The sequence below is a fragment of the Lycorma delicatula genome, chromosome 12, assembly GCF_047948215.1.
Source record: "Lycorma delicatula isolate Av1 chromosome 12, ASM4794821v1, whole genome shotgun sequence".
Lineage (NCBI taxonomy): Eukaryota > Metazoa > Arthropoda > Insecta > Hemiptera > Fulgoridae > Lycorma > Lycorma delicatula.
In genome coordinates this window covers 25,334,372-25,352,441 of record NC_134466.1, presented here as the reverse complement: position 1 = coordinate 25,352,441, position 18,070 = coordinate 25,334,372, and the positions used below count along the sequence as shown (strand labels likewise).

The 18,070-nt window shown below is 32.8% G+C and overlaps 1 protein-coding gene across 1 annotated transcript in view; it reads left to right on the top strand.

Annotated features, from left to right (window-relative positions):
• Positions 1-18,070, top strand: part of LOC142333220 (uncharacterized) — a 59,499-nt gene that overhangs the window by 32,480 nt on the left and 8,949 nt on the right. Inside the window, exons 4-7 of the mRNA XM_075380204.1 lie at positions 1,622-1,713; positions 2,386-2,492; positions 3,214-3,298; positions 16,756-16,913. Coding sequence (XP_075236319.1) covers positions 1,622-1,713; positions 2,386-2,492; positions 3,214-3,298; positions 16,756-16,913 — 442 coding nt within the window. The remainder of the gene's footprint in view (positions 1-1,621; positions 1,714-2,385; positions 2,493-3,213; positions 3,299-16,755; positions 16,914-18,070) is intronic.

Genomic DNA, 18,070 nt, shown 5'->3' with positions numbered 1-18,070 from the left:
CATGTGTGTGTGTCTGAATGGGGTGATGGATGTGTATGTGTGGGTGTGTGAGTGTGGGTGAGAGGGAGTATATATATATATATAAAGAACTTGTTTTTATTTCTGCGCTAGACATGTATATCATTATTGTCAAACAAATTTTTTTATATACACTAATATTAACTGTAGAAAATAAATATAATTGTCATATATTTTTATCTACACGCTGCTGGAGTCAGTTGTCAAAATGTCTTATAACATTTGGCAGCATGCATCCTGCTGTGGTGACCACATTAAATTACTGCCTTTTGTTCAGATAGTGAACATATGGTTTTCTAGCATATACTTAGGATTTTAAATAATCTCAGGAAGAATTCACATACCAAAAGATTGGTTGAACAGGATGGCCAGCTGATGTCCACATGTAAGGAAATTCATAAATTTCCTTAAAACTACCATCAAAAACTGTAGCTGTGAGGGCAGTTGCTTCATTCTGTTGGAACCGCAGTTCAATTTGTGATCTTCTGTGAATTTCTATACATCAAAAAGTACCATACCCATCTGCTGTGTCTGTTTAATCATTTTCTTTAAAGAAATAAAACCTAAAGAATTCTGTCTAGTCTGTATTTCTTTAAAGAAAATGGTCAAGCAGTCAGTGAATGAGTAATGGTACTTTTCAACCAATGTCTGATCTGTTGCATATGAAGTGAATCCTCATGAAGCTGTCTTGGATTTGTATAAAATTAATATCAGAAATTCTTTTTACAGTGGAAATTTTCTTTATCATTTTTGAGGATTACTGTTTTCTGTTATTTCTAAAATCTTTTCTTGAAAATTTGGCATTCCCAATCATGAGAGTCAATTCTTGGAACATCCATCATTTTGTATAGATGGAAATTGTAATGATAAAATGAGAATGCCATATTCTTTTTATAGTTTGGTTGTAAATATTCAGAGCAGAGGAATTTTGAGATGCCAAATGCTAACTTTAATTGCCTCCCTTATCTGTTCAGTGATCTCATGGATTTTAGTCTTCCCTATGATTTTCTTCTTTTTTGTGGTGATGTTGTCCTGACATTTTCCACCTAGTATTACATGATTGTGTAACAAGAGGTTGTGGTGCAAAAGACTGTGGTGCCCAGAATTTAAATGCTGATAGCCGTTCACTATGTGAGCTCAACAAAATCATTTTTGAAAACGTTCCCCCAGCCAAAGGATGGTGTGTAGTGTTCTACTGCTCCATAGTCTTGGTAGCTTGTGAGCTAAGTGAGTTTTCCACTATCCTTTCTTCCCATGTGCACCACCATGCATGCAATAACCAATCGAAAATCATCTGCTTTGCTGTTATAAAACAGAACAATAGCCTGTGTTAAAATGTGGATATTACACAGGTTTTATAATAATCTTTTTTAAATGAATAATGATCGTACAATGTACATATGAAAACAACATTGAGAAAACAATGAAAAGATGGTTTTTCGATATTGCAATATCATGATAAGAAATATTTATTGCTTGACTTGTCATGTACCAGGATTTTTTTTTAGTTCACAGCATTAATCATATTTAAATTATTTTTAAAATTTAAAAAGTATGTATTATTGTTATTGTTATATATATTAAAGTATTATTATTTTTTCAGGTGAATTTGGTTTTGTCCTCTACACCGGTAATTGTTGCATCAATATTGAATCACCAACTTTAAAAGTAATGGAAAATGTGACTTCAAAAAAAGTATGTAATTTTAATGCATTAAAAATGTAAATATAAGAATAGCCATGTAGTTTTATTTAAACAGCAGAACAGAAACTTATGAAACATTTTTTTTACCATTAACTAAAGAGTACTTTCTGAAAGGAAATAGTCATTTGCAATTACCTTATTGAATATTTGATCTGGATCAGTAAGTCTGGATTAATTGGAGAAACTGTTTATAATCTTCCAGTTTTTATTTATGGTTTCAGTATTCAAACTTTTGACTTAATAGATTAGTTTGTTGGATTATTTAAATAAAATTTATAGTAAATCTTATGTTTTTAAATCTCAGTCTACATTTATCCAGGAGTCAAGTGTAGCTAAGGAATGCTTAGAGGGAAATAAATGATAAATATCAGAAAATTTTTTTTCTGCAGTCCAACAGTGCATTCTTATCTTTTGGTAATTAAATTAGACATACCATACCACTATTAGGCATAATATGCTCTGCCATGTAGTAACTGCAGAGCAATTATTTCAATAAATTTTTTTTTCATAATTCTTTGAAATTTTTTAAGGTCAGGTAGGATTAAGTTAGTCGGACTCTCAAAGTAACAGCTTAGATGATCTAATTCACTATTCATAATTTATGTGCAACCTTTAATTACTATTGTACTTAATATTTATTTTTGTTTATACATTTTATTTTAGGTACTGAAAAGTATTTATATTGACTCAACTAATCTCCTTTCAAGTGATTCTTGCCACAACTGGTTAACTGTAAATGATGCATCAAAACAGACTAGAGAAATTATCAGGTAAAGAAGAATTGTTTATTTTACTTGTTTTTGTTATAACTTCTTTTTACATCTATAATTAATATATAATGTTTTTTAATCCATTTTATGGTATTACTATAGTTGCTTAGACTGGAGCCATCACACTTTTAATACATATTATGTGATCGTCATATACCTGTACTATACTAAGTGTCATATACCTTGGTGGATTACTGCCATATTACTCTGTTTTCAAAAAAAATAATAGAAAATTTTTTTTACATACTGAAATCATTAATTAAAAATCATTTTAAGTTATTAAATAATTTATTAAAATTAAATTATTTATTTAAGAATTAAATGATTTATTTAAGTTGTATATCATTTTCCATTTTATTTTATTGGTTGTAGATCTGTAGGATAGACCTAGAAACCATAGTGTGAAAATAATGATAACGGGTTTTTTTCTTTAGATTTTTTTGGTAACTGTAATATAAAAAAATATATGTCTTCTTGAAAGGTTGTAAGATCACCTTATATTTTAGTATAGTGGTCTTTCTTTGGATGATATTTTTTAAAAACTGGGTGTTCTTATTGTTCTAATAGTTTTAACAAATTGCAGACTAAGGATTAATAAAGAGGTAAAAGTTATAGTGAATATAAACGAATGTATATGAACGTGGCTCCTATCTAGAGAAGCAAATGATTTTATGGATGTGTTAAAATATTTTTTATTCTATTTATATCATTTTTTTTTTAGGAAACATATGAATTTTAAAATTGTATTGGCATCAGATCAATTAATGCGTAGTGAAGTAATTGAAAATGTGATAAAAGAATTCAAGGTAAGTAACTGAAAATAATAACAATGTATTTTCATCATTTCTTTTTGACAAATATTTTTGTAATTTCAATAGGAAAACATAAAACTCAAGAATTTCAAACAAAAGTGTACTGTCTGTGCTTATAAGGTAAGATTACTACTGCACTTCCATTACCTGTCTAGGTATTACCTGTCTAGGTTGCAGTAGTGGATTTGTAGATTAGCTTGTTTCCTTATATGCTTCCTTTTAGCTTGTTTCCTTTTATGCTGTGTATTTGATGCTGTTATCTGTTCTTCTTCAAGTTCGGTCTTCTGTTCTTCTTAATTAATGGACTTTTTTCATATGTATTATTGTTATTATCTTTTATGACCACATAGAATCACTTTATTTAGTCCATTATCCAAGTCTCTTTGATGGAATTGTTTGGGTCTTGCGGCCTTAGTACTTTTTCATATGCTGCAATTTTTGTGCTCTTTGAAAGTAAAGTGTTTACTTTCAAAACTCACAAAATAAACGTGTTGCGAGTTTTTTCTTGTGAATGTGAAGCATTTTTTGTTCTTGATTTTTTTTGTTTAATTTTATCTTATGTGTGGTGTCTTCTGATGTAAGGCCAATTTTCTTCAGATCCTTTCTCTGATCCATCTGCATCCTGTCTTGGTGTTTTTCAAATCACATTGTATTGTAATAGCTGTTTCAGAAGTCTTGAATCTTGCATCCTCATGATATTTCCAAAGAATCCTAATCTCCTCTTATGCATGATGTCAGTGATGGGTTCTAACTCTTTGTACATGACTTTGTTGGCTACAATCCACCACTGATACCATTCTAGTATTTTTTATTGATGCAGGTTCTTCCAGTTCTTGTTTTGATTTTCTCCAGTCTGTCTGTCTTTGATTGTTCAGGTGGAAGAGTATTTTAGCTGCATAAGTGACTTCTGGTTTTATAACTGTGTTGTAGTGCCTTATTTTTGCGTTTATAGATAGGAATCTTTTATTGCAAGTGTATAGAGTTAATTTTTGAGATTTAGCTAGTTTTTTCTTATTATTTGAATCAAGGTTTTTTTTGTTAGGTAGTTTTTTATTATTTATTTATTTTGTTTGTTTTAGTTTAAGATTTTTTTTTTGTTGAGTATTTAAATTGAGTTACTATTTTGATTTATTACAGTTTTTTTTTAGTTCTTTTAAGTGTGTTGGTTTTTGGGGCATAAATTCTGTCTTTCAAATTATATTTTGAGGCCAGTTTTATTTGCAATGTTTTGAAGTTCTAATGTCTGTAATTTAGCTTCGTCGATGTCATTTTATAGCAGTGCCAAGTAATCATCGGCGAAACCAAGACATTTTGTTTTGATTTTTTGGCCTATTTTTACTTTTGGAAGGCATTTTTGAGCCATTCACTCATTACCATTTCTAGAGTGCAGTTGAATAATAGAAGTGAGAGCCCACCACATTGGCACAGTCCTGTTTTGATCTCAAATTGTTCCAAGAGCTTACCTCTGAATTTTACCTTCCAATTAGTTCTTGTGAGGGTTGTTTTATCATGTTTAATTATTTGTCATGTAGTATGAGGTATCATAAAATTTTAGTATGGATATTCTGTGGATGTAATCATATGCTTTGTTGAAATCTACAAATATCATCATCATGTTGCTGTTTCTTTTCCTGTTGTAATCTGTTATTAGCTTGAGGCTTATGATCTGATCTGGACAGCTCCTCTAGGGCCTGAAACCTCCCTGGTATTCTCCTAGCTCTTTCTCAAGCTGTGAACCAATCCTGTTGAGGATGATTCATCATATGTATTATTTCTTAAAAACAACTTGTATCTTTTCAGTTTTTTAAATACAGCAGCATGTAGGTTGTGTAAGCTTCTATACTACACCAAATTTAAATTTATAAAAATTTAATTTTTAAAGAATAAAAAAAGTGAACTTACTAATGTTGGGATTTGTGAAACAGTGTACTAAGACTATCAGACTATGCTGCTTGATAAGTTTTTATCCTAAGCTTGCTCTCTTGAGTTTTACATAAAACCAGTTACAGTAACTCAACACAAAAAAAAATATTACTAACAGCAATGAATAATTATACTTTATTTATTCGTTATGAAACTATATATATAAAATAAAAAAATAACAAATAAACATATTTGACTTAGAACATCCATTATTAGTCTACTTGAAATTCGTAGAACCCTTATTATTTATCTACTTGAACATAGTAGAATTTCACAAATCATCTTATTAATACTTATTCTAATACAGAATTGGCCAATTCAAAATTAATTCTAGTTATAATTTTGAATGTAATTTATCATTACAAGTAAAACTTTTAATAGTTCTTTATAAAATAGTCGATGAATTAGTAATTTTGTAATGGATCCATGAAGTATTTTTCTGGAGAGGCCTTTAATAATAGTTTCTCATACCTGTATCCAGAATAAAACATAAATTGCAAACCTCCTGAACAGTTTTTTGAACAAAGTTGCTGCACTCAAAACTAACACCAACAAATCTGAACACAAACTGCGTCTTTTTGATGGTCTACCAGTCCATCACCACCACCATTTCTGAGAAGTACTCAATCTGTGTGTTTATGTGAAATACTCAGTGTGAAAGTATGTGAATTACTCAGTCTGTACGCACACTAACGTAACACTTTCTGTGGGAAAAGTTTGTTCCCATTGCAAGCATGATGTCATACTATGATGAAATTTTATTTTTAGAAAGAATGTGCGATATGAAATGAATCATGACACCATCAGTGATGATGTGATTAATGATTATCCACAATCAGTCTTCTCTGAATAAATTCAATTAACCTTGTGTTTTAAAATCGTTCGTCAATGTAATAAAAAATGTATAAAATAAAAAGTATAAAATACAAATAAAGTAACCAGCTTAATTAAGCCCTATGAACCTATTTTAATCAAAATTTATAATGGTGTCAGTTATGTTAAAATAGTGTGGAAATCTACTTTGCGTCCTGAATTATGCCATCTTTTATGGGAGTGTGAATGAAAGTGTCATTGACTTTTTAAAGCAAGAGAATAAAATTTGAAATCTTTTGATTGTGAAGGGACTTGAAGTAAAAGTGTAACCCTTGATGAAGTTGTGACAGAGAGAGTAATTAACATCAGAGGATGTTGTTAGTTCATGAGAAATTAATGAAAAATTTTTAAGTCTGAGAATTTTGTGCTTGTTCTATTATTACCAATAATAATTTCTATTTTTAGCTATTTTTAATTTAATTAGAGAAGGAAATGAAAGTCCATTTAATTTGACTTTTTAAACTGGGATCATTCATAATTCACTGAAGCATTTTGTGTTGTGGTTATATGTAATTTAAGCGAGGTAATCATAAATCTTGTCATTAACTATTGTCCAATATCTTTCTTATCTAAGCTTTGTAAAAAAAATAATGAAAATGAAGGTATTAAATTTTTTTGAATCTAATGTTCTTGTATGAATCGATTCAGTTTTTGTAATAGTCTGATTACAGACATTGTGTTATATGTTTAATTTTTTCTATTGGTGAGAATAGAAATAAACGAATTGGCAGCTGAATAATTTGGAAGTATTATACTGTGACTTACAATTTATTTTGTTTCAAAGTGAAAGAAAAACAGTTTTAAGTAATAAATTTTTGCGTTAAAAATGGAATAAAGTGCTGTTGAAGTGGTGAGAATGTTAAAAAATGCCAAGGATGTTATATTAACATGAATGGTTTGTGAGCAGTACAAATGGTTTTAAGAAGATAATGAAAACAACAAAAGGTTTGGATATTCTAACACAACAATTGATGGGAATAATGACAAAATAGACATTATGTGATGCTTATCGAATCACTATAAGAGAATATGAATATGTAAAGATTGGGTACATAAAATTACATCTATGTTCAACTGTACGTTTTGATTCTGCAATGATGCTTTAATTTTCATTGGTTTGTATTTATATATATATATATATATATATATAGAAACTGTTTCGTGCTTCATGTACTAAATGTGATAAATTGGAACATGAGAAGGTTGGGTGAACAGACACTGGTTATTATTCTATCTGCTTACAAAACTGCAGTGAGAATCAAATGCTATTCATAGTATCAAGAAGGAAAGTGATATTGAAAATATAGATGGCAGTATTAAAAATATAGACAGTTTTTACTGTTGTCAGAAAAAAATTCTTCGGAACGTTCTTTCTCAGTTGCTCATTGAACATTAACAACTTTTGTAGCAAATGCTTGAACATCAAACATTTAATTAATAGCTGCCGGGTAGAACTCTAATAAGAATTTTTTTGTGGTGGGCTAATATCTTTGATACAAATCCTTAATATCAGATTTTTATTAAAATACATGCGTTAGCTTTGTCTGATAGGTAAGGGAAGGCTATCCAAATGATCAGATTGTAATAAAAGAAATCAGTTATTTCCATACTGGATACTTTACCTTCTTTTCCCTGATTAGGAAAACATTGCTAAAATTCCTTCTAAGGGAAATATAATACTTTCAAAGGTGTTAAAAGATGTTTTACAGGAACACTGTTTTAGTTTTAACACAAAGGCAGAAGTAACAGCCTTCACAATAGTTACTGTTCTTTGAGAATTTGCGTTTCAGTTAAAATAACAGAAAGAAAACCGACCATTTTGATTTCCCTCCCCAAGAAAATCTACAATAAAAAAGATAAGATAAATTTACTATAAAAAATACATATTATCAATACTTGGTCAAATTCTTACTATAATATACAGTCTGCAACTGTTATTTGGCAGCAAACCAAATACAAATTCTATTTGTTACTACCCACTATTCTATTTGTTTCTATTCTGTTTTTTTTTTTTACATATATGAGAACTAAGTCTAAGTTTTGTAAACATAGTCTTTGTATGGTTTAAAAGGAATATTTAGATGCAGGCAAGGGGACTGTACTGACCCACCAGGTTGGTCTAGTGGTGAATGCGTCTTCCCAAATCAGCTGATTTGGTAGTCAAGAGTTCCAGTGTTCAAGTCCTAGTAAAGGCAGTTACTTTTATACAGATTTGAATACTAGATCATGAGTACCGGTGTTCTTTGGTAGTTGGGTTTCAATTTACCACAAATCTCAGAAATGGTCGACCTGAGACCGTACAAGACTACACTTCATTTACACTCATGCATATCATCCTCATGCATCCTTTGAAGTAATACCTGAATGGTAATTTCTGGAGGCTAAACAGGAAAAAGAAAAGAAAGGGGACTGTATTGATGCAGTGTTAGAGTGATTGAAGATTAAAGATTGTTTTTTACCACTTAATGGTTTATTCCCCCTACCCTTTATACTCCCACTATATCCACTCATTAATAGCAACACATTTTTCCTGTGTTGATCAAAACCAACTCTTTTTCCTGTTCAGCCTCTGGTAATTACCTTTCATGTAATACTTCAGAGGATGAATGAGGGTGATATGTATAAGTGTAGTCTTGTACAGTCTGAATTCAACCATTCCTGAGATGTGTGGTTAATTGAAACCCAACCAACAAAGAACACTGGTATCCACGATCTAGTACCCTCTGGTGGTTTGTTCCCTGTCTGGATTCATCCCATGTGTATAACTTGTCATTCACCCTTCTTCAGAAGCATCTCCACTGTTCTTTACTCATCAGATTCCTTTATCATAATATTCTGTGCTTCTTCTGGCTGGAACATGGCCTCGACATCTAGGGCGGTCAGCATTTTCCTGTGTTTGCTCCTGAAGTGTGGACAACAGAAGTACACATGGGAGGGGGTTTCCTCCTTGGCTCTTTCCGGACAGAGGTCTGAATAGTCCAGACTGAATTTGAACAAATATGTTCGGCAGCCACAGTGGCCCACCAGGAATTGTGTTAAGTTGTATCCCAGTGAGCCATGGGTTCTCCTTTACCAACTCCTGATGTCTCAGAAAAGGGAGTGTGCTATCTGCTTTTCAAATTCCCCCACCCCATTGCTGTTGCCAAATTCTTGTCATCTCGTCTGCGATTTCAGCTATTAGTCGCCTTTTATCTGTAGGGGACAAAGGTCCAAGTCTTTTTTCCTAGTCTTTTCTTTTGCAATACCATCAAATCAATCGACGTAAGCCCCCCCAGGACCTTAGCTGCTTCCTTGGAAACAGTACGATATGCGGATATTATTGTTAGACAGCATATTCTATACAATGCCTCCAGTCTGTCGAAGTATTTGGCATATCTATTCACACTGGCCCACACCTCGACTCCATATAGCATCATAAGTATGCCGTCTTGACCAACAATCTCCTCCCCAATTGTGAAGGCCTGCCACAATTAGGTAGGAGACCAGCTGTCAACCTCATAGTTCTTTCTGCCTTACTAGCAGCCTCTATGACCTGGATTCCAAACCTCAACCTTACACATCAACCCAAAGCCAGGTATTTTATCACTGATCTCAGGATAATCCGTGTATTTTCGAGTATTAACTTCAGTCTCTTTTTTGCATTCGCTTGGCTCCAGCCATCTAGCCTTTTATTAATTATATGCCAGGAGTCGCGTACTTTATTGATGACTTCCCATTTTGTGCACGCCTCCACCACTAAGGCAGTATCATCAGTGTTGGGTAAAGTTAACAAAAGTAAAAGAACACACAGCTCGTATTTGCCAAAAGAAATTGGACTTTAATTAGAAAGAAAACAAATGAACTTATATTAAATCATAAAAATAAAAGAAATTATGAAATAAACGTAACTTAATTCTATATAAGAAATATCAGCAGAATCAACATATGAATAATGATATTAAATGAGAAAATATATGAATATACATTTTTCAAATACACATTTTGAAAATCTACAATTTAACAAAGGCTGAAAACAAGAGAACATAACACCTTTTTTACAATTAGATACTTATAAACATAACATAAATAAAAATAGTGTAACTGGAAAACTATTGCATTACTGACATATGCTGTAATATTGAAAAATTAGCAATGAACAAATGTCATTAACTTAGAAAAATAAACTACAGTAAATCTTATTATTGGCACTGGCCTTTTCTAATTTATGAACAGCAAACTTAACATTAAATAATTAAAACATGTAATTCTAGTTTAGTGTGGTAAAAAGGTCACAATAATGTTCAAAAATACACATAACCGTTTAATAAAAATAATATTGAATAATTTGAACTTGCCTGTATCACACATGAAAATTAACAAAGGATAAACTCGTGAATGCAAGTACGAATATATATAGAAATCCTAGGCGTAGTCTGCAATGGTGTATCAGGAGTACAGAGGTGAAACGTGGTTTAGAGGTTGAGCAGGACGTGGCGTCTCAGATTAGTAGCAATGAGTTTGGAGAAATTCTGCATCGATTAAATTGTAGTAAGCAGCTGGAGCAGATTCAGAGTCGATGGAATTGGCTGGTTTATAGTAAATGAAACACATTCAACGTAGATGTAATATACAGAATTTGAAGATTAACTTAACAAAGAAACGAGGCAAAACAAAACATAGAGATCGGTGAAATCACGAAACGCTGACGAGTAGAACTAGAGAATATTTCGACGGAGAAATACCAAAACGTTTATGAGAGTATGAATACAATGAAAATATTTAAACATTATACGAGACAGAAAAATGCAAGCTGATCCCTCAAGGCTGGAGGATCAGCCTTGATGACCCGCACAACGTGAAAGTCTGGACTAGAATGTCAAAATGGTGGCGTAGTTAGAAGTAGGGGGAAGCAAACCTAGGCAGTGTACAGGAGAGTGTGTGTGTAAAAAACAAGAGATGTGTGCATGTATTAGTATGGGAACGAAAGAAAAAGGGTGCGTGAAGGCAGCAATAAATATGCGAGAAATGAACACGCGGTCACTATTAAGATGACAGCCCGCGCCAGGTCTCGAATAAACCAAACAAAATTTAATCAAACAGACACACATACGACAAGCCGAAAACGATACAGAGTAATAAATTTACCAAACCTGTTACAAACATCAAGATCCAACCCTAACTTTGAATTCATCGGAAATAACGCAACTTTACGCAATGGCGTAAACATACTCGTGGGGGGGGGGGGGGGACGAGCGAGCAACATCAAGAAGAAAAGACGAGAGGGTGAAACACATGGCTTTCGAATTCAGCAGGAGAACTGGACAATAATGAGAGGGAAGAGGAGTGATCTGTGTCAAAAGGAGAGTTTTCCATTGATGAAGATGCGGTGTTGAAAGAACAGTCTGACGAATAGTTTCAGCACGAAAGCGACAAATGAGAATGCGCAAAGGTGAGAGAGAGAATGCCTACGGGCGACAAATGAGAATGCACAAAGGCGCGAGAGAGAGAATGCCCATGGGCGACAAATGAGAGTGAGTCGCGAGCATCCACACATCGTGGCGATTTGAACTGAACCTATACTAGAGAGAGAGAGAGTGACGAGGATGATCCACATGTCGTGAAAGTCAGATCTGAACTGAACTGAAGAATTAGGTGGCAAACAAGCTGAAGAGAAATAGGCTTTTCTGGAGTAGACGTGTGCAGAAACAAAGCTGCAGCAAATCACATTGATGAAGCGTCACAAAAATGGAGAAATAACTTGCTTGGAGCTGTCTTAGTGCGAGTTGTCTTTTTTTTTTTTTGAATTAAAATTACAATAAATATTTAAATAGAATAAGATCAGATACTATATGAATTTCAAGTGCCACTCTTAAATAACTACTTAGTTTATACAACATAATAATATAAAATCTAAAAAAATTTTTTAACAGAAAATTGATACATAAAATATTTGTTATATTCAACTATCATCAACAATAAGGAATTATATAATTACTGTACTCGTAGTTGTCAATTACAACCTTCATAACATCATTACTTTCAGTAACAACATGCTTAAAAGCAATCCAATATAAGACATTCTAAAATTGACAGAACAATCTAAATTATTTAAATAATAGAAAGATTAGATCAGAATAATATTTGAAAGAGATTTTATAAAAAATAAGTATTGCTTTAAGAAATATAGCCTGGACTATTTATCCGGAATTATATATCCGGCCCGGAGAATTAAAAACAACGAGCTATGTTGGGTAAAGTTAACAAAAGTAAAAGAACACAGCTCGTATTTTCCAAAAGAATTTGGACTTTACTTAGAAAGAAAACAAATGAACTTATGTTAAATCATAACCTTAAAAAAATAAAAGAAATTATAAAATAAACATAACTTAATTCTATATAAGAAATATCAGCTGAATAAACATATGAATAATGATATTAAATGAGAAAATACATGAATATACATTTTTCTAGTTTAGTGTAGAAAAAAGATCACAATAATGTTCTAGTACCAAAAGAGTTAATTACAATAATCAAATTGAAATAAGTAAACATATAAATAGAGTTCCTTTTAGAAGTAAGCTTTCTTGAAAATATAAAATTGTAAAGAAGTCCAAAAACATAACTTCACATCAGGAGTAAATTTCTTTAGATTAATTTAAGAGAAGTAATATGAATTCAGTGGATGAAAAGATAAGAATTAATCTCGGCGATTAACAAGTTAAATTAGATTAAATGATAGAGTTAATTGCAATAAACATTTCAAGTAAAGGTAATTTACTCTGAGTAACTGACGTTTGAACACAAACTCTTGATGAACAACCCGAAATATAATAATAGTTATCAATAATAATACATGAAATATATCGCACATATGTTTAATAATTCTGAAGTAATTTAAATTACAAGTAGATTTGATAAGAACGATAGTTGGCATTTAATACCACATAGAATGTGCTACACATGAAAAAATGATAACATAACCGTTTAATAAAAATAATAATGAATAATTTGAACTTGCCTGTATCACACATGAAAATTAACAAAGGATAAACTCGTGAATGCAAGTACATATGAATATATATAGAAATCCTAGGCGTAGTCTGCAATGGTGCATCAGGAGTACAGAGGTGAAACGTGGTTTAGAGGTTGAGCAGGACGTGGCGTCTCAGATTAGTAGCAATGAGTTTGGAGAAATTCTGCATCGATTAAATTGTAGTAAGCAGCTGAAGCAGATTCAGAGTCGATGGAATTGGCTGGTTTATAGTAAATGAAACACATTCAACGTAGACGTAATATACAGAATTTGAAGATTAACTTAACAAAGAAACGAGGCAAAACAAAACATAGAGATCGGTGAAATCACGAAACGCTGACGAGTAGAACTAGAGAATATTTCGACGGAGAAATACCAAAACGTTTATGAGAGTATGAATACAATGAAAATATTTAAACATTATACGAGACAGAAAAATGCAAGCTGATCCCCCAAGGCTGGAGGATCAGCCTTGATGATCCGCACAACGTGAAAGTCTGGACTAGAATGTCAAAATGGTGGCGTAGTTAGAAGTAGGGGGAAGCAAACCTAGGCAGTGGACAGGAGAGTGTGTGTGTAAAAAACAAGAGATGTGTGCATGTATTAGTATGGGAACGAAAGAAAAAGGGTGCGTGAAGGCAGCAATAAATATGCGAGAAATGAACACGCGGTCACTATTAAGATGACAGAAACAGACAGTCTAGCCCACGCCAGGTCTCGAATAAACCAAACAAAATTTAATCAAACAGACACACATATGACAAGCCGAAAATGATAGAGTAATAAATTTACCAAACCTGTAACAAACATCAAGATCCAACCCTAACTTTGAATTCATTGGAAATAATGCAACTTTACGCAATGGCGTAATCACCATAATCTATCAGCATTGCGTCTGGTGAAAGGATAACCTGAAAGACCTCATTGTCCACCAAATTTAAGAGGATCAGTCCAAGGACTGACTCCTTTGGCATGTAATATAAGGAATGACTTATAGGTAAAATATAATCAAATGTAGTGTGTGAATAGAGGAGTATGTGTTGCACAAATTCCTTCACTAGCAACATGCCAAGTCTTGTTGAACTCATTTACTTATTCTTTCTCAATAGCTGTTGCCATTGACAGTTGTGTTTATTATGTTAGCTCATTTAAGGCTATATACAATGTTTCAATTTTTCATTATTGTGTAATGATTGTAATGGAAGATAAAGGCATGAGAAGGCTGAATTAACTAACACTGGTTATTTTCCTATCTGCTTAAGATGCTTCATTATTTTCTAATTAGTTTATGCTTTAGAGCATGATTATTTTATCTACATTTCCATCTGCTTCATAGTTGCATCTTTTTGAGCAAGAAAGGTGGAAAAGTATATAATACTGGTACTTTGGTCTGTCATAGTCCAGGAAATTCACAGCACAACCTTCTTTTAAATGTTCTCTGAAATACCAGAGACATATGTATTGGACATTGTATCTTGAACTGGGAAGACTGGCTTCATGGTTCATACTACATGTTACAGAAGACTTGTCTATTGTATATTGAAAATCTAGTGACCTAATAGTCTTGCAGGACAATAATGTTTGGTCACACACATTGCAGAGGTTCTTTTGCAATTGAAATTTGAACCCATTCTACATCCTCTATACTCTCTGGATTTTGGTGCCCTGTGATTTGTTGTCCCAGGGCAGCGTATTGGGTCCTTTGTTGTGGGTTGTAGAATTTGATTCTCTTCTACGACTGAGGTTTAATGCGGGTGATGATGGGTTCTTGCTGGTCGAAGGATGCTCACAAAGAAAGATTGAACTTCGAGCCACTCCGGCTTGCAGGATACTTCAGCTGTGGGATCATCAACAAAAGATAATGTTTAGCCCAGAGGAGACCACAATAATGCTCCTCAAAGGCCATCTGGCAGTGAGTTGGCAAGCCCGTGTTTCAATGACAGGCCAATGTATAAAGTATGTTCAGATTCAAAAGTACCTAGGAGTATTTCTTGATGAGAAATTGCAATTTAAGAAGCACCTTCCATACATCCTGGTGAAGGTCTGTAGTGCCTTGTTTGGTATTCGACTTGTGGTCAATCCTGATTGGGGTCTTAATTTCAATACTATGAGTATCTTGTTTAAGGGCATGCGAGGCTATTATGCTATATACAACAGCTATTTGGGCAGACAGGCTAAAATTTAAATGCTATCAGGATATTTTATTTAGGGCTCAATGTCTTGTATTGTGAATGGCAATGGGTGGTTACTATACAATTTTGCGGGAGGCAGTCTTGATGATTGAGGCATGAAACCGATAGATTTGATTGCTTCAAAGAAGCAACAGCCTTGTTTTGCAAAGAAGTCCAGTAAACTGACTTGAGAGAAAGTTCAAGAGATTGAACAACATTGTGATGTTTTGTGGGAGACCAGCTAGGATGAGGCAGAGAGTGGGCATTATACGCGTGATCTCTTTCCAAATGTTATTGGTTTCCAGGACTCCTCTTGGGTACACTGTAATAAGTACTTAACACAATTTTTTACTGGCCATGGCGCTTTTGGGGACAGACTGCAGAAATTCGGCCTGGTAGATTCTAGGATTTGTCCACAATATAGACAACATGATGATGCTTACCATGTGTTATATCAATGTGCGAAATACAAGCTGATGCGCACAGAAATTATTTGTTAGCTTGATATCATTGGGTCAGCGTTAGGTCTCCTTGCTAATTGGAGGAACTGGGCCAAATGGACGATTGTGAAAAATCTTATAACTTATCTTGCAAAGGAAAGGATTGCTAAGGAGGTTTAGGGTTCTTCTTGGGGTTTTCCACTTTAAGTTTTGTTATTTGTGTTAAGTTGTAATTTTTTTGTTTGTTACTGTTTTGTTATTGTTTGTTTTTTGTTACTGTATTATGACAGTAATATTGATTATTTTATAATCAATTTTATGCTTTAGAGTATGATTATTTTATCTGCTTCATAGGGCCATCTTTATGAACAAGAAACGTGGAAAAGTACACAATACTGGTATTTTGGTTTGTCATTGTTAATAGTACACTAACGGGAATGACACTTGTGGCATTCGCATCACTGGCATCCCAACTTAGGCTAGACTGAAAGATGTCAGTGCTGAGGTATTGTAGATAACCTCTTGTAAAGCCTTTAAGGGCTAGGTATGGAGCGAGTGGCACAGCAACTAAAACCGTCACATGGAGGGTGTCTTTTCTTACGGGGTCAGGATGCCCTGAGATCTTATTTTTTCCTATATTTGAAGAATGATCTTAAGAGTGTTAATTTTACTACAGACGATGAAGTAAAAGATGGTAAAGTCATGGATCAAGGTAAGATTACGGGAATACTTTGTTTATGAGATAGGAAAACTGGTTGGGAGAAATTTATTAATGATTACAGTGAAAATAAATAAATGTTAAGAAGCCCTTGAAGATATTAAAATGCAGGATTATCACTTCTCTTTTTATTGCATTTGAAGATCTTTCAAATTTCCGAGTTAGTGGTAAGTCTGTGTTGTTTTTTCAGCCTCCTCTTGTATAAGGTAATTTTTATTTATTTAGTTTTTTTATCTGGTATTAAATCTTAGTTCGTGTTTCATTCTTTTTTTGTATGCTACTTTTTAATTTACTTATTTTTACATTTTTTTCAGTGCCATGTTGTCGTTTCTGATAGAAGATATTCATTAATGAAATATGATGAATTTCCTTACTTAAAAAGTATTGGTTATTATAACAACATTGATAGGTATAAAACTAATGACAAATATAAAGTTCGTTGTGATGAATTTATCAAGTTCGAAAATGCAGTGTAAGTACTAATTTATTTTTAATTCTGTGCTAACATTTTCACTTTCCCAGCTATAGTACTATAGCTATAAAGGGAAAGTATAAAGATGTCAAAAAAAGTTTCTAAAAATGTAAAAAAAGTCTTGTTCTTTAAAAAACAAGACTTAGGATACATTTAAAAAACCTTTTACAGAAAAGTTAAATTTAAATAGATTATAAATAATCTGCAAAAAAAATGTTTATTCCAACCCTCCCAAGTCCAAAAAATGTATTTTTGTCAGATGGATGTTTGTGCATGCGTATGTACATATGTACGAACATACATGTATAGGAGTTCTGTTGAAAAAACTGAACTTTATTTTTTTAATCTTTATTATTAATTCGATAGATTATTGGTCCTTATCCCTTTCAAAGTACTTCCCTTCCCTATTCTCACACTTTTCCCCAGAGTTGTTTCCACTTTTTCCGCAGTCCTAGATAGTTTCATTTGAAATGGCCTTTAAGGTTAGTGACAAATTTGCTTTAATGTCATCAGTAGTTTCAAAACAGCATCCTTTTATCACTGATTTTAATTTAAAAAAAAAAAATAAGAAAAAGTCTCACTAAGGCACATCTGGTAAATAGGGCAATTATCTGATTTTTGGCACAAAACTGATGAATTGACAAAGGTGAGTGTGTGGGCGCATTGTCACAATGAACAAGCCATGAATTGTCTTACCACAACTGGTCTCTTTTTATGGATTTTTTTCTTGTAACCATTGTAAAACACCTTGATAGTACGCATGGTTCACTGTTTTACCTTTAGGTAAGAATTCAAAAATGCACAATTTCATTAAAATTGACAGAAACAGAGAGCATCACTTTGACATTAGATCAAGACTGATGTACTTTCTTGGGGCATGGAGATCCTTTGCCAGTCCATTTTAGTGATTGAAATTTTGACTCTATGTCGTAGCTGTAAACCCAGCTTTCATCAGCTTTCCATTATGATCCTTTGTATGAATGTTTCATCATCATCGGCTTGTTCAAGAAGTTGCCAAAAAATGTCCACTCTACGTTCTTTCTTCTCTTTGATCTTTAAACAAGGGACAAACTTTGCTGCAACTTGATGCATGTTCAATTTTTCAATCAAAATGTCATGGCATGATCCAATTGAGATGGTCTTCTCAAGTTCTCTTC